Source organism: Tauraco erythrolophus, chromosome 23 (assembly GCF_009769465.1).
Source record: "Tauraco erythrolophus isolate bTauEry1 chromosome 23, bTauEry1.pri, whole genome shotgun sequence".
NCBI classification, from domain to species: Eukaryota; Metazoa; Chordata; class Aves; order Musophagiformes; family Musophagidae; genus Tauraco; species Tauraco erythrolophus.
In genome coordinates, this window is record NC_141487.1 from 2,834,755 (window position 1) to 2,854,280 (window position 19,526).

General features: G+C 53.1%; 1 protein-coding gene across 3 annotated transcripts in view; it reads right to left on the minus strand.

The window, feature by feature from the left end:
* Positions 1–19,526, minus strand: part of KAZN (kazrin, periplakin interacting protein) — a 200,291-nt gene that overhangs the window by 3,549 nt on the left and 177,216 nt on the right. For 2 of the 3 annotated variants that reach the window (XM_086625634.1, XM_086625637.1), the window contains one exon: positions 6,997–7,188. In XM_086625634.1, the coding sequence (XP_086481760.1) occupies positions 6,997–7,188 (192 nt within the window). Of the gene's footprint in view, positions 1–6,996; positions 7,189–14,592; positions 14,609–19,526 lie in introns of all 3 variants that reach the window. The other variant, XM_086625636.1, reaches the window with a different exon arrangement.

The following is a 19,526-nucleotide window of genomic DNA, read 5'->3' on the forward strand; positions in this document are numbered from 1 at the left end:
TACGTAAAGGGGCTACAAGAAAGCGGGAGAGGGGCTTTGGACAAGGGTGTGTAGTGACAGGACACGGGGCGATGGCTTTGAACTGGAAGAGGGGAGATTTCGATGAGATCGAAGGCAGAAATTCTTCCCTCTGAGGGTGATGAGGCACTGGCACAGGTTGTCCAGAGAAGTCGTGTCTGCCCCATCCCTGGAAGTGCTCAAGGCCAGGTTGGATAGGACTTTGAGCAACCTGGTGCAGCGGTGGGTGTCCCTGCCCACGGCAGGGGGGTTGGATCTGGATGATCTATAAGGTCCAGTCCAACCCAAACCATTCCAGGACTTTATGAAACACCCTCTTCCTTCTGACGTACCCTGCGCTGCGAGCAGTTGAGCCTTGCAAATCATCCTTCTATACTAAAAACATGAAATCCTAAAACCCCCAAAACCAGAAAAGCCAACCCCAAAGCCACCGAGAGCCATCTGTATTCCCAAAACCACTGGAAGATGACAACGCCATCGCAAGCAGGACCCAGCTCCACACACACGTGTGTGTCCAGCCTGTTCCTATGAGATTCAATAAACCCACGAGGAGCGTTTCCTACCCCCATCCCCCTGTAACGAGCCACTTCTGGGGGCTTCACCCGCACCGTGACGTGCCTCTGAGCTCCTCCTGGCGAGACACGCGTGGGATACAGACCCGGCTGAGGAATACAGGAAAACCCACTACCGCAGCACGCTTACAAGGAAATTAATTCCCTTGGTGCAATTAGCACCTTCGGTACCCTCGGCCTCGTGCCTCTGCCTTCTCCCAGGCACGGCTTGCAGGTCAGTGGAGACAAAGCTGGGGGGAAAAAAATCAGAACAAATAGTGGAAGAAGAGGGAGATGTTTGGGACAACAGAGACTTTTAATCTGTTAAAAATCCAGAGACGAAACTCTTTGGACCAACTACTCTGCCATTAAGTATTGGAGGCGAAGCAGAACCCAGAAAAACAACAAACCACCTAAGAAACGCTGCAAAGATTCCCGTTGTCCCGTGACAGGGAGTGCTTAGGATTCCTACTTCTCTGTTTTTATGCCTGTTTTTAATGGACGTGACTCCTGCTGGGACAACTCAGCCCCTTCCAATGCCAGGACTTGCCTTACTTTTTTTCCCCAGCTTGGGAAATTACTACAGAAACCCTCTAAAAACAATCACAACCCAACGACATCTAGGATTTTTATAAAAAAAAGCACTTTCCCGTCGCCTGTAGGTATTCAACAACCACCTTCCCCCTGCCCAGTTATTTCACATGACCTAAAAACCTACTGAAAAAGAAAAATTAACTGTAAGTCGACCGAGACCTATTGGGGCGAGATCCGGATCCCAGCGAAGCAGATACCCAGAGTCACCGACCACAACTGGAGGACACGTTAAGTGATTTGGGCTCTAGAGGGGGAATTTCTGCCCCTCGTTACCAGTACTGGGCAGGGTTGGTCTCGGCCTCATCCTCGTAGGATAATACATCACTGAAACCCCCTCCATTTTCAAGCTCTTGACCACTTTGCAACACATACATATATTCTTTTTAATTTCCTCACGGATGCTGAGAAGTTCTCATAAAAGTTTGAGGAGTCACTTTTGACCCTCCGATGCTGGAGGCGACAAAAGGTTCCTAATGAATTCACTTAAACAGCCAGTCCCCTATAGCATAAAACCTGCTTTAATTTGGAGCAGTGCTCAGGCTCCTTCAAGATTTACAGAAAACCCTTTCTCCCTTGCAAAAAAAAACCAACCAAAATCCCCAAACCAACTCTGAAGTACTATTAGGAGCACAGCAGATAGCATCTCCCACGGTTGACTACTTAACACTCTTCATGCCAACCAGTACTGCAAGAAGACGATGGACTTTGGGTATTGCCAGAGCAGTTTTTTTCCTGTTCACCCAACAGGACAATTCAGTGTTTGCTTCAGTTCATATTCCAGAGATTTGCCAAAATTCATGCGCTTTTCCCCTCCCGTTACCACCACTCTCCCTCCTCCAAAACCAATTAGCTCCTACGCTTTAAGAAGCTTTATCAGACATTTGAGAACTTCATTCCAAACTCAATTATTTGGAAATTAATTGAAAGAGGCAGGAGGAAAATAAAAAAAGCGATGCAGAAGTGAGGAGTTGGGGCTGCCAGCGATTCCTGGGCCACGCACCGCACGCTGCCGCGGCCTCCCGTGTCCTCAGCAAACCAACCCGGCTAATTACTCAGTCGGGGAAAACGAGCCATTGCGATCCACGGCACGATGGCAGGGGTGGCCAAGGAGGGATAAAGCAGGTTTTCGCTGGCCATCAGGGCCATCAAGGAGCTGAAATGGCTTTTTTTGCTTTATTCTGATGATCCAGGGCCAGGTTCCTGTATCCCAGCCCACCCGGGACATCTAAATAAACTCTCCCGCAGCCCATCCGCACGCTGGGCTCTGGCAAAACCTCTGACCTCTTCGTAAACCCAAGACAAGAAGAGAAGCCAGAAACCCTAAACCCATTCCGTGAGTGGAAACTATTGATCTCACGCAGCTTATCTACATTATTTATTTTCCCCTCCCACCCAAAGCACGTGGCAGAAGCTGGGAGGGACCCACCAGCCCCCCTCAGACTCGGCAGCAAGCAACGGGAAGGACGGGTCGGGAACGGCGGCGTGAACCCCCCCAGCTCTCACCACACCACCCTCCCCTCGCCCCAGATCCCGTGCGAGGTCAGCTTGAGCTGCCGTTACTCGAGCTTCCGCCTCCTGCCACATCATCCATCCCCTGAGCGTCACTCCTTTGGGAGGAGGATGATGGACGCAGAGCAGTAACGGGACCTACTCCGTGCTGGGCTCCTCTTGCAACCAAAATGATTACAAATCCCCTCCCAGCACCTTCTGATTCCAGCTTTACTTGAAATTGAATCGCTCCGATGTGCTGACCTGAGCGGCGCAGCTCAAACCTCCCAGTGATGCCACCACCAAAGGCGCCACCATCCCGCGGGCCCTGTCTGGCCTCAACATCCACCAACTTCTGGACAGGAATCAGCTACTGCGTGCTAAAACTACACATCTCCCCCTCCAAGATGGGGACTGCTATAAATATCACCGCCTCCTTTTAAATTATTACTATCAAATAAAGGGAAAACACGACGGCGGTGGTCGCCCCATCTAGCCCAAACACAAGCCGGGGCACCAGCAGGGACTATCCACCCCCCACCACGACCCTCTCCAAGAGCAGCTTCCCGTGACTCCCATCCGCCTGTGAGTATTTCTCTCGCCCCGTGCAACACGGATTTTCATGCCAGGAAGGGAATCAGAGCCGACTTTATCGTTTACTGAATCATAAACTTACTTTCTAACACAGGGAAACGCATCCTCGGGGGGCACCGCCAAGCCTCGGCGATGCCCCAGTACAAGAAGAACACCTCGACCCATCCTGTCCCATTAACGTTCACTTCATTTCTTCTGATTCTCCATCCCAAGCGTGAAATTCAATATTGTCACCGTGACTAACCCCATAAAATCGGTCAGCCCTGCGCGGGAATCGCAGCGCCGCTCCTTGCTCAGTAATTAAATAGGTGCCTGCACCGCCCGGGCGCAGCCGTCGCTGTCTTCCCGTGGAAGACGTCAACGTGACGTGGTGTTGGGCAGAGCCAGCACTCTCTCCCGAGTGCGTGGAGGTACGCTGCAGGCAGGAAATTTGAGTGCAATGTCGAATTTCAGGAAAAAAAAAATGAGGTGAGGCGTTCGCCTGCGGGGAATTTACCTGGAAACACCCACTAGGAGGCCAAGGACTTTCCAAACGAGACCCGCCATGGTCATGACAAGGTGGCCAACGACTTGTGCTGTTGAGTTTATAGGTGGGTCTTCAAAGGAGCACCGTGGGTTTTCTGTACAGAGTCCCATGTCCTTTTGATGGAGAGGGCTTCCTTGGCCAGGTCCATGGCTGAGACACCCATCCACCATGCCACGACACCCACCCACCCATTTCTTTGCCACTCACCCCCTCGCTGCAGCCAGCCAGCTGTGCCAAAAAGTTTCTTCAGGAGGCTTGTTCCAGCCCAAGTGTCATCCCTGGGGGATCACAGCTCCGAGCCGTGGGTTTGGGAGGGAGGAGATCGAGCCACAACCCAGTTGCAGAGCAGATGCAAAGTCAGTTCCCGCGTTCCTGAGCCGTGGGGAAAGCCAGCCCGAGGTCTCCACCTTGGCACTCGAAAAGGAAACAGAAACCAGGTTTCCTCTCCACGTGATAATCCCGCTGGCGAGCTCCAGCGTATCGGATAAACCTTCCCCGAAACGAGGTTTCTGCCATTAACCCACAGGCTCATAGATCTCACCGGGCCAAGAGACTCCTCCAGTCCCCCAGGATCGGCCCCTGCCCGCAGCAGGACCCAGCAGTAATAAAGCTGTCGGCAACTTCTCCTGGAGATCTCCGCACCACAAATCCAGACAGCATCCAGCCCTCTCCAGCCGGGGCCAGGGAAAATAGAACTACGTTAACGCCGTTAAGCACGATCCTGACTCCCAGCACGGGAGGAGAGGACAACAGGATGTAGCGCAACGGTGTTTTATTTGGATGTTAATTCATTGAAAAATAAAAAACCCCACCATGGCAGGAGATGGAATCAGCCCAGAAAAAGGAGCAATACAGACACACAAAGCACGTGATGCCAGGGAACACAGAAACCACTCTGGTTACTCCCACAGCTCCACATCCCTGCTCCCTCCGCGGCAAGAGCTTGCCAGCACGGCGCGGGGAAGGTGCGGCACAGGCTTCTCTCCGGCTGTGCCACCCCACTAAACACTGCTGGAAAGGGCTGGAAGCGCATTGCCGAGGCGGGATGACAAACCCACCTTCCCCCATCCAGACCACTGCAAAGCAAGCTCCCAACTGCTGGGGCCCCGAAAGCAAACTGCACCAGTAAACCCTCTCTGCTCCAACACCCCATGAGCCAATACCTACAGGGACCAGCTGTGCCGTGCTTCGGGGCTCCGAGCCAGCAGCGCCGGCAGATTTCCATATAATTTACCCGTTGATGACATTACACGCAATCTGGCGCGGAGATGCCGCAGCCGATGCTGCTGGGCACGGGGTATCCTTCAGCCCTTCATGTGACGGGGGCAGGTGGGCTTGGGAGATGCTCTCTGGGTGCGGGACGTGACCCACCCAAACTCCCGATGTACAGGATGGCGCTGCCAGGTTTCCCCGAGCTCCTGGCATGGCCTTATCCAGCACCTCCTTTACGTAGAGCCGTTATTTCCCCGAACGCCTCTATCTGCGGATACGTTTCTCCTGGCAGCGCCGTTCCCCAGGCACAGTTACTGCCAATTTTTCCTCCCCTTCTGGCTAGATCTCTCTACAGAGAATTTTTCAAGGAAAGGAAAAAGGATTTTTTCTTTTTCCCCCCTTCCAGCTGCTGATCCCGTTTCCACATTACCCGTCTCCGTATCCGCTGCTGTGCTGAGCTGGCTCTGCCGCCCAGCACCTCCAGCCCGGCTCGCAGGGCCGGATCCAGCCCGCTGAGCTTCTCCAAATTACTCAAAAGCTTTCCAATATCGCAGAGGAGGGAAGGAGCATCGATTGGAAAAGGCTCTTGGTTACGTGCCCTTCCAAGCACAAGCTGAGATTCCCCTTTCTGAGCCATCGCACCTGCAGAGAAGTCCTGGAAAACTAATCCCAGCAGCTCATACGGCAGCCAATAACAGCCCAATTAAAAACCAAGGTTATATTCCTTAAATACTCATTATTTTCCAGCCAAACTCGCTTTTTCTCTGTACTAACCTCCACAGACTGCGTACGACCTCACTGCGGCTTCTTAGACAACTACTTCTTATTATTTTTTTTTGCAAACAGCCTTAAACCAGTTCTGCTTTTCCATACTTTGTGTTTATCAGCACTTCCCCCTCCCTGTCCGCGCAGAGCAAACATTCTCTAATTAAGGTTTTTCTTCTCCAGTTCCGGTTTTATAAACCCAGAGCATTTCCTGCTGCCGGAGGCTGCACCGGTGGTGGTGGGGGGGCCAAGATTTGCAACATATTTTGGCTGTTATTAATTTAGAGGGATACTTTTGTCCATCAGAGAGCGAGAAAATATAAAGCATGTAGGCTGGGGTGGTTTTTTCCCTTCTTTTCCCAAAAATCCTCCACTCAAATACGGACTCAGCACAATTTCCTGCCCACCCCCCCCGTGCATCTCAGCATCCCAGATGGGGGAAGACGCGGGGGCAGGGACACTGCCCGCCACCAACCGCTCAGCCTCTGAGCCTGAGAACTTCTGACAGCCTCTCCCCGCGATCCGCCAACGCCAGCCGACAAGTGGAAGTCACGGGCGGTACGGTGGGGATTTCGGATGGTATTTCGAGCCGCGGCGCTGACGGTGGCAGAACTTCCCCTGCTCAGGGTCATCCCCTGGTTCCGGATGAGAAACCATCCCTGCCCGCACTCGTCGCCGAGCTTGGTTTTGGGGAGGAAAGCTGCAATGTCGCGTTTCGCTCTGCACGTCCCCGGTCCCGGGGCTCGTGGGGAGGGAGAGCCCAGCCCTGATCACTGCGGGACACCCCCCAAATCCAGGCATGAAGCAAGGAGGAGATCCTGCACATCACCTGGAGAGCTGGCCTCCGCTCTCTGCAGCGCTCCCGGTAACGCCACGTGGGACTGGGAACATTGCACTCGCTGGGAAACTCACTGCTTCCCCCTAAAACAGCCCAAGGGGCTCAAATCCATCCCAATCTCACCCTAAAAAGGCTTCCAGCTGCATTTCGGCTGCTCTCTTGGCTCTGCTGTGGAGGAATCACTGTGCAATGCTGCCAACACCCCCCAAATCCCCATCACTGCTCCTCGGGTCCGTCCCAGCTCTGGGACAGCGGCGCACGGGTCCCGTGGAGCGCCGTCTAAAATAGAACCCCCACCCCACGCGGGGATGGTGAAAGTGCGCTGCGCGGCCCCACCGAAAGGGGCAGCTTCTCCTTCCCTCGTTAATTAACTCGGCACGGCTCCGGTGGGAGGGCGGCGCGGTCCTTACCCTGCAGAGCCTCCTTGGCACGCGCCAGCTCCTGCTCCTTCTGCGCCAGCTGCACCTTCAGCTCGGTGGCCGAGAGGACCTCCGGCGACTTGCCGCCGTGCGTCTCCTCCAAGTCCTTCGCCAGCATTTCCTTCATTTGGCGCAGCAGGTGGACCTCCTCCTGCAGCTGGGCCACCTCCTCCCGCAGCAGCGCTGGAGGAAGAGGAGACACAATGCGAGGAAGTGAAACGACGGCTCCCGACACGGCTCCCCCGCTGCAAACTCAAACCCAGGGGGGAGAAAAATGCTGCTGGGGTGACACTCCCCACCACCAATTGCCAAACTGCTTGGCACAGCCCAGAACCCACAGCAGTGCTGGTGGCACCCCGGGAATGAAGGAGGAAGAGGAGGAGGAGGGAGGGATGCGATGGGGATGCACTAGGTAGGGACGGAGGAAGCCTCCGCTGATACTGGTTTTTAGTTTTTACATTAAAAATAAAAATAAAATTAATATATATTAGGAAGAAAAATAATAAATCGAGAACCATCTCCCCATCCCAACCACCCACCGTGGCTGGCCAGACGCCGTGATCTTACATAATTGTGCAAAACAGTTTGATTTTGCTTTTCTGTCCCCGTCTTCGAGAACACGCAGAGAAAATCTGTTACTGAACCAAAGAGGCTTATTGATTCCTGAGATTTGCACCGTGCACCTGGACACAGGGTGAAAAAACTAAATCCCTCAGCATGCACGTAATAGTTACCAGAAAAATAAAATAGAAATTAAAAATAAAGGCTCCCTTCTCCAAGATACAGTGGTTGGGTCCTTTCCCCATCACCGCGGAGCATCAGCAGCCTGAGGGACATCAACTGGACATGAAATATAGGGTTTTTCCCCCCTTATTTTTGCTGCGGTCCCTCTTCACGTGCACTGGGCCATCTCCTTTCCGCCGCCGCGTGCAAAGCGAGGAGGGGAGGTGACGCTGGCGCTACCGGCAGCGGGATGGGGAGAGGCGGCTCCCCCCAGCCCCGGCCAGCAGCTGCACTGGGACGGCAGAAAATCTGGTTTGCATACTTGAAATGCTTCCCGTACGAAAACTGGCAAGGCCCCGTTCTGTAAATTATTGAGCAATAAAGTCACTAACGAGGAACAGTCGAGCTCCAGGCTGGGGATTTCGGTGCAGTCTGGAAATCCGTGCAAAAAGCAATCCCAAAAAATGCCACTGGCTGCAATCGTGGCTCCTTTCTTACCCCCCGTCCACCAATAATTCATTTTCGGCTCTCGTTCCGAGCCCCTTCGCGCCGGCGACACGGCCGGCTATTCCCTGGCAAATGATTAACCGGCAGGACGGATGGCACAAGGGCGACTGATCCCAATGGATTTCTGCAGATCGCAGCGTTTCGGTGGGAACTCACGAAAATCCCCACCCGGCGGGGACCCCTCCGGGGACGGGAGAGGGGAGACAAGCCCAAGGAAGGGCAGCCCAGGGAGGGGATTTCTGCAGCAGAACATTCCCAGGAAGCCCTTTGGCACGGCCCACAAGCAGATGTGCAGCTGTTTCTTGCAAAGCTCCGTTCTATAAAGCACTGCGCGACGCAGCTTCCCCGAAAACGCCCCATTCCCCTCCGGTCCCAGTTAGAAAATGGTGAAAAAACCTTGGAAGAGTTCTTGCTCCGACGCACACTGGCTCCCGACGCAGGCGGAAGCTACTGCAAGATGAAAATCCACCATCTATAAGAAGCCATAGGTGCAACCTGGAAAGGAGCACGTGGCACCGTGTGCCACCAGCCACAAGCCAAAGCCTACGGAGAAACCTGAATTATGGAAGTCCAGATCAGCCAGACACCCGAAATTCCTGCTTTTTTATATATATATAATTTAAGATATATATATATGCACATACACAAAAAATGGATTGTGCTTTGCAACATGTTTATTTTTGCAATATATATCTATTTTGCGAGATACATATTGCAAAGCATAGTATGTTTTTTGATTTTATATATGTATAAAAATAAATTGGAAAGCACAATCCACGCAGCCAAGGTTGGAGGGAAAAACCTTCCACCCCTTGCTAGGCTCAAACAGCAAAAGATGCATCGTCAGCTCTTTTAAACACATCACTAAGTGCCGTGGTCCTTCCCTCTTCCCAACTCCCCCCCGGGGCTCCACCGATGCCTTCACTGTAGAAACCAGGAATGGGATTCAGGGCAAATCGTTCCCTCCATGCTCTTCCCAGCAAGTTTTCAGAGGCTTTTCTGGGAAAGAAGCGGGTGTTTTCAGTGAAGCGATGGGGATGACGGCATCTCCTGCTCTCCTCCATTTCCTTGGGAAACCACTTCATGGGCAATTTCTTGCGTTCTATCAGGTTTTCCTTAGCACCTGCTGCTGGGAAGGCTGGGGCCAGCCCCAGGCACCCATCCCACACGCTGCCTTACACCTGTCATTACCCTCATTTCCATACGGGATTTTCCCACCCCGCTCGGACATCCCACCAACACATTCATCCTCCCTAAAGCAGTCGTGTCCCGCTCCCCGCCAGCTCTGAGCATCCCCTCCTGCAAGTTTCCCTCCCATCTCAACCAGCACCTCCAGCTCCAGAGGGTCCTACAGAGAAATCCCGTGTTATTTGCATAAATTGCATTAAGAGAACGACTCGGCTCGAGAGAGAAATTTTCCCTTCGGTTTAAAAGAGGGGGAGAAAAAAATTCCCCGCTGCCGTGCCAAATTTAATCACCTAAATAAACGACCCGAGAAGCGCCGTTCGCAGGCAGCTCTCTGCGATCGTTACAGAAAAGTTCCAATAACCAGGAAAATAGGGCCAATTATTCAGAAACCTCATTTCAGCCTCTTTTCCTTCCGGGCGCAGGCGGCTCGCCGGGGTCTGCGCCTCTGTCCGAAGCCATGAATTTGCTGGACGTGGCTCGAAGCGAGCACTGGCCCCCTTGAACGGGGACGGGGGCTCTGCACACATCTGACACATGATGCAAAAAACCACAATTTGGAGGAAAGAATAATTTTCTAATATTTTTTTTACAGTTCTACCTTGCAAGCGTTGCTATATCGGTGCATAAAGTTGAATTTGCTACTAGGAATCGCCTCCAAAATGCAACAACCCTGACACAAAAAGCAGCCACAGCACGTTTTCCCCAGTGTTTTTACCCCTTTTTTATTTTTTCCTCCTCTTTTAAAGCATTTTTTTGAGGGGGGGGAAGGTGTTGTCTGGGCACTGGAATTCCTGCATCACCCCGCACGGACAAGCCCCATCACACGCCAGCTCGATTCCAAATGTGCCACAAATGGGCAGCGATGAAATTAATGCAATTTAAACATCTCCCCCACTAATTGACAAAAAATATCATTCACACTGAAATAATTGACTGATAATTATATTTCAGCTGATAGCATTAAACTTCCATGACATGGAGATCCTGCATCCTTTATGCTTTCAGCACTGATTAGCCTTAACAGACAACATAAATAATATTTTTTTTTTTTTTAATGTTTTTAATTGTGGAGAACACCTCCAGACAGCATTTTAGGGCTGAAGTTTCCACTCCGGCTCCTGCAAATCCCAGCTTGGACCCCTCTCAGCATCCGATCCACCGGCCATGCAGCAGCAAAGCCTTTTCCTGGCCTCGGAACAGGCATTACTTTAAAAACATCCATTTAAAAGCCTTTTTTTTCCCCATTTAACTCAGCCAACACACGCATTTCTGGCTTTAGAGGGCACATATTAAAAATGAACGCAGTATAAATGACAAGGGTTATGTTGGTGAAATTAGTATCTGAGGTGAAAGCTGCGAAAACATGGGGAGGGGGAAAGATGGGGAGGGGGAAAGATGGGGAAATGCCAAACCCCTGTGCCAGCAGCATCAGCATCACCTAACAAACCTTCACTCGTCGAGAGCATAGTGGGACCCTTCGTCCCTCCTCCCCCCTATAGAGCTGTGGCCCAGATTTTTTTATACATATATATAAAAATATATGTTATATATATATATACATATATATTATATACATATAAAAACATAAAAACAGATGCATATAGACCTCTGTCCTGGGAAGGGAACCAAAAGGGTCATAGGATAAAGAAGATTATTAGAAAAAAAACAACAATTGGAGCCCTAGGGATGAGTCAAGCTCCTATTTTAAGAAGCACCTGCCCCTCCGAGCGTTCGGCAGCCCCCACCCTCGGCCGGGTCCCAGGAGTAATTCGGAGGAAAACCACGGATCGCCGGGCACCAGGAGACCAACCGCTGCCACCCCACGCTGCAAACGGCCCCAGCGCACGGCCGCGCTCCGTAAAGCCTCCGATTCGCCCGAAACACGCTCCAGTTTGCAAACAGATCGTTACCACCACCGAGCCAACACATCCAACCTCTCCCACGGGCACCTGGGCACCACGACGGACTCGCGGCGGCTCGAAAGTGACCTCCAGGCCACCATCCCCTTGTGGGGATCCGTGCAGGGGCCATTGCTCGTCCCACCCCTGCCATCACAGGTCCCAGGGCACGGGGGGACCCCACGTCATCCCGCGGTGCTCTGGGACCTCGGAGGAGCCGTCGGCCACCATTGCTCCCTCCTGGGTGGGCAGCGGGGTGCTTGGCCACGCGCTGCGGGGCTTCTCAGGCTGCCAAAGGGAATTTTGGCTCCGTATGTAACACTTCCATCCCTGGAAGTGTTCAAGGCCAGGTTGGATGAGGCTTTGGGCAACCTGGTGTAGTGGAGGGTTTCCCTGCCCATGGCAGGGGGGTTGGAGCTAGATGATCTTTAGGGTCCCTTCCAACCCAAACCAGTCTATGATTCTATATCCATCTTTTAGAGCAGGAAGCTTTAGATTCCAGCCCTCGCTATCGCTGTGACGCTGCGAGTGAGCGAGCTGTCACGCCTGGCCGCGGGGACGGACGCTCCTTGGCAAGTTCAGGTTAAAGCGTTCACCCAACGAACAGAAATCCCTAGAAACACCTTTTTTGAGCATTTCCCGAGTTAGACGCTGGCTCACCCTCAGCGCTTCCATATGGACGCAGCCCCAGGACAGGACCCCCATTTGCACACCATCATCTGGTGCTTGCACCCACGGGGCGGGATGCATGGAGACCCCCTGCCTGCAGAGTCACCCCCGTGTCCTGCCACCCCTAAAAAAAAAGGATTATTCCCAGGAAGCTGAGGCTCGCTTGGCTGCCCCGTCTGAGCGCTGGCGGGGGTCTCACAGCGACCTAAAGAAATAAAACCCGATGTAAAGCTCTCGCCTGTGCCAGCGGTGCGGAGGGGACAGCGGGGTTGGGGAGGGAGGTGGGAGAGTGCAAGGGTCTCCAAAAGCAGACGTGGATTAAAAGCAGCCAGCCGGTGGGCTGCGCCTTCCGCAGCGGTCCCCCCTGCTCCGCGAGCTCCCGGCACGCTCCGACTCCTCCATGAGACAAAATGGACTACGGGGCGCGGGGAGCCGCCCGGCCGCCCCTTCCCCATCACCGCGGGGGGAGCCCAAGCCCCCCTCACCCCCACCCCAGAGCTCAGCCTTCGGGGCGGGGGGACGGCACGGCAACCCGCGCCCACCCTCCTGCGTGACCCCGGCGAGCTTGGCGGCGCGCCGGCCGCCCCGCGTTGTTTTGGTTCTCCCAGGAGGAAGCGAGCTGCAACGGCACAAAGCCGGCGTGGGGGAGAACCCCGCGCTGGGCTGCAGATCCCCCGTGTGAGGCGGTGGGACACCCCCAGGACCCCTCCCTTACCTGCGCGGGCTGAGTAGGGGCCCAGCACCCTGCCCCGAGCATCGTCGCCGGCCGCCCCTCGCCATCCCGGGGGTCCCGAACAACAGGATGGCCGCGGAGCGAAGCCGCGCTCGCAGCGGCACGTCGCTGGCTCGCTCTCCTCCTGCTCCGACTTCATGGTGGGGAATGGCACGGTCGGGGGTCCCCAGGGTCAGGGGTCCCCGGGCAGGCGGGCTCCTCCGCGGCACGGCACGGAAGTACGGCGGGCGCTACCTGTGCCGGGAATTTGACCCCTGGCAGGTCACCGAGTTCCCCCGGCCTGATGTCACGGCGGCAGAGGAGTGGCTTTGCCCGCCGCCCCACCGAGGTGCGCGGGACGGGGGCCCGCGGCAGGCAGGCGTCCTCCCCGCCGTCCCGGAGCAAAGGCTGGCGCAGGAACTCGGAGCCCAAGCGGCGGCGGAAATGATTCCCGGCTCACTGGCCATCGCTCCCGCCGCCACCCACCCAGCGGATAATGTCTGCAACGTCCCAGCTTGGCCACCGCTCTGGGCTCAACAGTTGCCAGCAGCACAGCGGGGAAACTGAGGCACAAGGACGGGAACACGCCGCAAAGCAGCCCCGTCTCCGGCTCACAGCTACAACAGCTCACGGGAGCTCTGCCTTGCAACGGAAATAGATGCAATTTTTTTTTTTTTTTGGCTATGCTATTATTATTTGTTTTGACCAGACAGGTTGCAATTGCAGGACGCCCATGGCTGCGGGAGCACCACGGGGTCCTCGCCCTGCAGCGAGCAAGGGGGTGGATGGGATGAGCAGAAACATGGCAAAAACCAGCAATAAAGTAGGAGCCACTTGTTTGTCTATATTAAAAGCTGCATCAAAATACAGCAGATAAACCCAAACTCTATGAAACTCAGCTTATTTGGGTTGCTTGGGTGCTGCTTTTTTGGTCCCTACGGTACCGTGCGTTCGCACGCCCTCCGCAGCAGACCCGCTTTGTACGTTTATTCACCCCAAAGAGATGGAGAAGCTGGCAGAGGTGCTTTGGGCTTATGGACTCATGCCAGTCTCCTTGCCACAACCTGGGCTAGCGAGGATGGCCACTGACCAGCCATGTGCGGCTCAGGGCAGGGTGGCCACTGCCCCAGAGCGGGGACGCTTTGGAAGCAGCCCCCATCACGCTGCCCGCCCGCAGCTCTCCCTGCCCAGGAGGGCAAGACTTGCAAAAAAATAACAAACAAAAAAAATCACCATATTCTACTTTCCAACACCGCCCAGTGTGCGAAGCCTCCGCCAAACACTGCAAACCCACCTTCCCCACCCTACAGCAGCAGCATCTCAGGCATGGGGAAACTGAGGCACGCCCTGTGCACACCAGCTTGTATGTTTGCAGGAAGCAGGTGACAGCGCGTAACCAAGGGAAGAGTGAGCCGCTCCCAGTGAGGAAGAGATGCAGCCACGGCCGTCGCACACACCAAAGGAGCTTGGGTCAATAAACCAGGTCCTTACCCACCCCACGCCCTGCTGGTGGCCATCATTCCCCTCCCTCCCCTGCTGCTTCCTCACGAGCAGCTTGGGAACAGGAAGGGAGCTGGTTTTGCAACAAGCTGTGGTTATTGCAACAAGCCCCAGGCGAGCAAGGAAACCCTGGCGGGTTGGAGAGCACCTGCTGGGTGAATTCTGCTTCACAACCTGCCTTCCACCCTCCCTCGCCAAGACCCTTCCGCACGGACGGGGCAGGAGGGAGCATTCCCACTCAAGCCCAGCACAGAAGGTCTCTACAGACAAGGCTGATCCACACCAGACAGCCTCCACTGCAGGACAAACCTTCATTTCCAGCTTCCCGAGGGCTTGGAGGTCCCACTAGGGTTATGGCTCTGGAGCAAACCCGCTACAGCTGGTCACCACCGAAACCTCCCAACTCCTTCGAGGTTGCGTTTGAAAATCCCACCCATCATCTACAAGGGCAGGGGCAACCAGAGACTTGCAAGAGAGTCAAGCTGGGGTCAAGAAGCACTCCAACTTCGGCATCGCCACTCCAGAAGTTCCCCTTCTCACTCAAACCCTTAATGGCAGTTGGTGGTTGATTAAACACAGTTCGACGATATGGATATGGATGTTGATGTCCATTATTGCCCTGAAGGCACGAGCACTCCTGCAGAAGGTTATTGATGTATTTATGCACCTCTGGGCAGGAGAAGCTGGTCCTTGCAGAGCTAAATTTGACCTGAAAAACAGAGCTGTCCAGAAAAACCACATACCTATCGACTGGAATAGAAAAATCAAGAGACCTCCAACAACGTCTCCCGCACCAAAATGCCATCTACTTCCAGGAGAACTTGCCAAAACATGTCCCCGCGTCTGTGGAAACCTTCCCCATCTCTCACAAAAAAATCAACAAAAAACCACACACCAAAGCGAGGAGATGTTTCGAAACAGAGCTGATTGATTTTTTCCCCCCCTCTTCATTTCTCTTTCAAGGGAAACTTTTCTCAAAAATGACACATTTTTGTCAAACATTTCACTCGAGACAAATTGGCGTTGTCACTGAGCCGAGCGCTCGGCTGGGAATTTCGGAGGCGCTTCGGGGAAGCCTCCGTCTGCTTTTATCGAGTTAAAAAAAAAAAATTCAACGGCGCTGAGGTTGCAAAACATAACGTGCGAGGCAAAGGATTAATTACTGTAGATCTGGCTCCAGGAGCAGAGGCGGTAAGAGTCATTTTCATTCCGGAATTTGGCACTGCGTGGCACCTCCTCCGGCACTGCCGGAGCATTTTCAGCTCCCAAAAATCGCACGTGCATCACTGAACGTTTTTGCATCAATTATTTAAAGCCTCAACGGGGAGAAAAATCCAATTTTTTTTTATTAATGTCCCTACCCAGGACACACACAGTGACTTTCCCCTTCTTAAAAATAAAATTGCCAATGTAAAGAGACTAAAAAAGCAACGAGTAAAGGTCAAACATCATCGTGCTCCCGGTTGCAAGCTCATTCGGTACTGTTTCCTGACCTCATCACAGCTATTGCTGTTGTGTTTATTATTTTATCATGAGAATTACAGTTGTTATCGCAGACGTTTTATGCCTAACAAACTTCTGGCTTCCTATCGATATTTTCATTCAAACGCTCAGGCGGCTGTAATGAGACTGAGATAACGGCCGCAAAAATAAACAATACAGATCAGAATAGGGAGGATTTGGTTAAATAAAAGACGCTAAATAGAAATTATCCATCCTAATTAGCATTCAAGGACAGTAATTGGAGGAAAAAGTGGAAAAAAGAATAAGATGTATTCTGAGGAGGGTTGTTTCACTTGGCACCTAAAGCCCAACACATCCTGCCCTGCTCCGTCCCGGGCGATGAGCACCTCTGCACCGGAGAGTGATTAAAAGGGAACGAAAGCCCCAAAATCCCCATTTCTGAGCTCATCGCCAGTTTATGTTCACATCACTCACAGGCCACGCACCAACATCTGGATCCAGAGGCAAACATCACAGATTCCTTCCTGCCCTCCCAACTCTGCCGGCAGCACCGAGAGCACAGGGAGGAGAGAGATGGCACCGACAGCCGCGGAGGGCACGGGGCACGGCTGGCCACCTCGCCTGAGTGTCCACCAGCCAACCCCGGGCTCTCCAAGAGCTTTGAACCGCCCAACCCTGCCAGAATCAATATTTTCCTTTTAAAAATAACACTGGGGGGAAAAGCACGTCTCATATAGATTCAGCGTTACTCTGGGTTTTACATTATTCATCGAACCTCAGCCTATGTCGTGCTGCAGCAAATACATTACCATACACGATGACAAAGAACATACCCGACTCCTGCGAATATACCATAATGCTGAAGCAGCCTGCTCGACTGGCAAGCCCTAATTAGCAACGTGTAATTAAGTTGCTGTATGTTGAGGTTGCGCCTGAGCCGCCAGCCGCTTTACGGCGAAAGCGGAGAACAATCAATCAAAATAATACTGAAGCCAACAGCGACGGAATCCGTGGCGGGGGCAGAGCCACGTAGCAGGTCTCAAACTTTCGCCAACGTTTGCCCGTCGAGGTTCGCTGCGCTGCCACCGGTGAAGCATCATCCCACCCGCCGCGCAGCCGGGAACGTCACCGCGAGGCCGCCGAGGGCCGTCGTGTCCCCAGAGCCACCCAGCTCGGCGCGTCCCGGCAGAGAACCAGCTCTAGAAATAAGATGTAATAAAAAAAGAAAAAAAGAAAGGAAGCCTACAAGGAAAAGTTAATAATTTATACGTACGTAAAAATGCACTATGTAAAAATTTCTGGACATGTAAAAATTCGTAAAAAACACTTGTGCATCCTCAGCGATGTGCATGACTTGGATGGGGTTGAAGGTAGGCAACTCGCCTCCGAACACGGACACCGTCCTTACTAAACCGATGAGACTGCCTTTTTTAAATTATTTTTTTGGAAAATAAGCAATTCTAATGCTCCCTCTTCATTAACCACTCCAGCAATATACATACACACGCATATTAGCGAAGTCAGTATAGAAAACATCTTTCTGCGACACCTGCTGCCAGCCAAGCTGCTGCCCACCTCTCTCGATATGAACAGCCATTACCCAAACCCCGGCCGCTCGCCGGGCACGAGGCACTGGAGCGGGTTTTGCAGGGAGGGGAAGGGGGGCAGAGACCAGCCGCGTCCCGCTCACATCCCCACCAGCACCTCCGACAGCCCCAGAGCCGCTGGGTATGGCCATTTCACCCGCTAACGTTTTTTTGGGCCACATCCAGCGATCAGATGCCAATTTGAGAGTGGATTTCACGTGCTGACGGACTTGAAAACCGGCACCTTCTTGGCCACTGGTGAAGCTGGCGAAGGACAAAACCCACCTCAACGTGCCCTTGATCGCGCCCAACGTCCCCGATGGCCGTTCAACCGGGATCATGTAAAGCAACGGGGTTTGCTCGTGTGTGTAGACTCAAAACAATACTACGGGATGATTTTGGGTTGCTCACAGGATTTGCAACAAACAATAATAAAAAAAAAATTTAAAACAATAGAACAAAGCTTGGCTGAAATCGCTTGGCTTTGCCAGGCAGGTCAGGAAGCCCGAGGGGGCTGCAAGGATCAACGACCCCGTGTGCCCGGACATATCCCGTTCTCCTCCCGTCCGCTGCGTGTATCAACAGAATATTTATAAATCAATTGAAAGCAATTAATCAGCTAGAGGAAGATAAGGGATAATGAAGGAAAGAGATTAGCTGGCGATGCACAAACAGAGCTCCTCTGGGGAGGAACCGCTGCGGTTGGAAGCCTCCTCTGCAAAGCCTATTAGCTCCACTTAAAAAAGAAATTTAAAAGAGGCAACCTGAATAATTAAAAGGAAGAGTTAACGGTTCATGCTAACAGCTTCGAAAAACCCGCCACAGCCGTGTTTGTTAACCCAGGCAGCACATCTGCACAAGTACCCGCAGGAAAACCGTCGCCCCGCGCCACGGAGGGGATGCTCGGCCAGGGCTGGATCCCCTCATCCCACCGGTGTGATGGACCAAGGGCGTTGGAGACGGGGAGGGCTCGTGGAGATGGACTTTTTCATCCTAATCCTTCCATGCCAAAATTCTGGGAACCTGAGGAGAAGCTCCGCAGCTACGTTGCTGCCGTTAGTTACGTATTTCCCACCCACCGACGATGCCAACACCAGGGCTCGGCTTCATCCACGCAGGACCAGCATCACCACAACGGTGCTACCAAAACCGGCCGCTTTTTGCCAAAGTCATCCCCCCGCGCTGCTCCGAGGTGGGTCACAAGCTGCCACTTCAGTTTGGAGAAGCATCCAAAAACATCACGTCCCCCAGCCGCGACCTGCATCCTACGGCAACACTCCCGGGGCCGCCTACGAGAACCTTTCCCAAATTTGTGACATGAGATCCCCATACCTCCTGCCCTGGCACTGCAGGATCCCACCGGAGCGCTGATGCCTGTGTGGGCACCTTAATAAGAAAAGGGCTGCTGGTTTAATGCAATATTCACCTTTTCTAAGTTAACACTCGACAAAATTGCCAGGTCAGGGTTTGCAGAGGTGAAGAAGAAAAAAAAGTTAAGCCTCTCCCCGCCTTCCTCGCCAACTTGCACGGCAGCGATTTAACCTTCGGGAAAGAGCTCAAACTCATTTAGGAACAGCCCTTATCTACAGGCTGGGGGCAGAATAATTCTACCGAGAACAATATAGAATAGATAAAAATAACTGCACTGCAGCAAGGAGACGGACAGCACGGGGCAGGGCGGCACGGGCAGCTTTCTCCCTGCTGAAGCAGCCCATCGATTTAATGGCACGTTACGGGGCTGACGACAGGAAAACTGCCCCCGATTCCCATCTTTATGGGGCAAATGTCGATTGAAAAGCCTCGCGCTTGTGAATCCGCCGGCTGAGCCCACGCTGTGCATAAGTGGGACGCTCCCCCGCAGCCCGTCACCATTCAGGGACTCAAAATCCCGTTTGCAAAAGCCTTTCCCCCCCTCCCTTTTTTTTTTTTTTTTAAATTAAAGAAAAAAAAAAAAAATCTAAAGGTCTTTCCAATCATAGAATCACAGAATGGTTTGGGTTGGAAGGGACCTCAAAGATTATCCAGTTTCAACCCCCCGTGCCATGGGCAGGGACACCCTCCACTACACCAGGTTGCCCAAAGCCTCATCCAACCTGGCCTTGAACACTGCCAGGGATGGGGCATCTACAACTTCTCTGGGCAACCTGTCCCAGTGCCTCACCACCCTCAGAGGGAAGAATTTCTTCCTTATATCCAATCTAAATCGCCCCTTTTTCAGTTTAAAGCCACTGCCCCTTGTCCTATCACTACACGCCCTTGTAAAAAGTCGCTCTC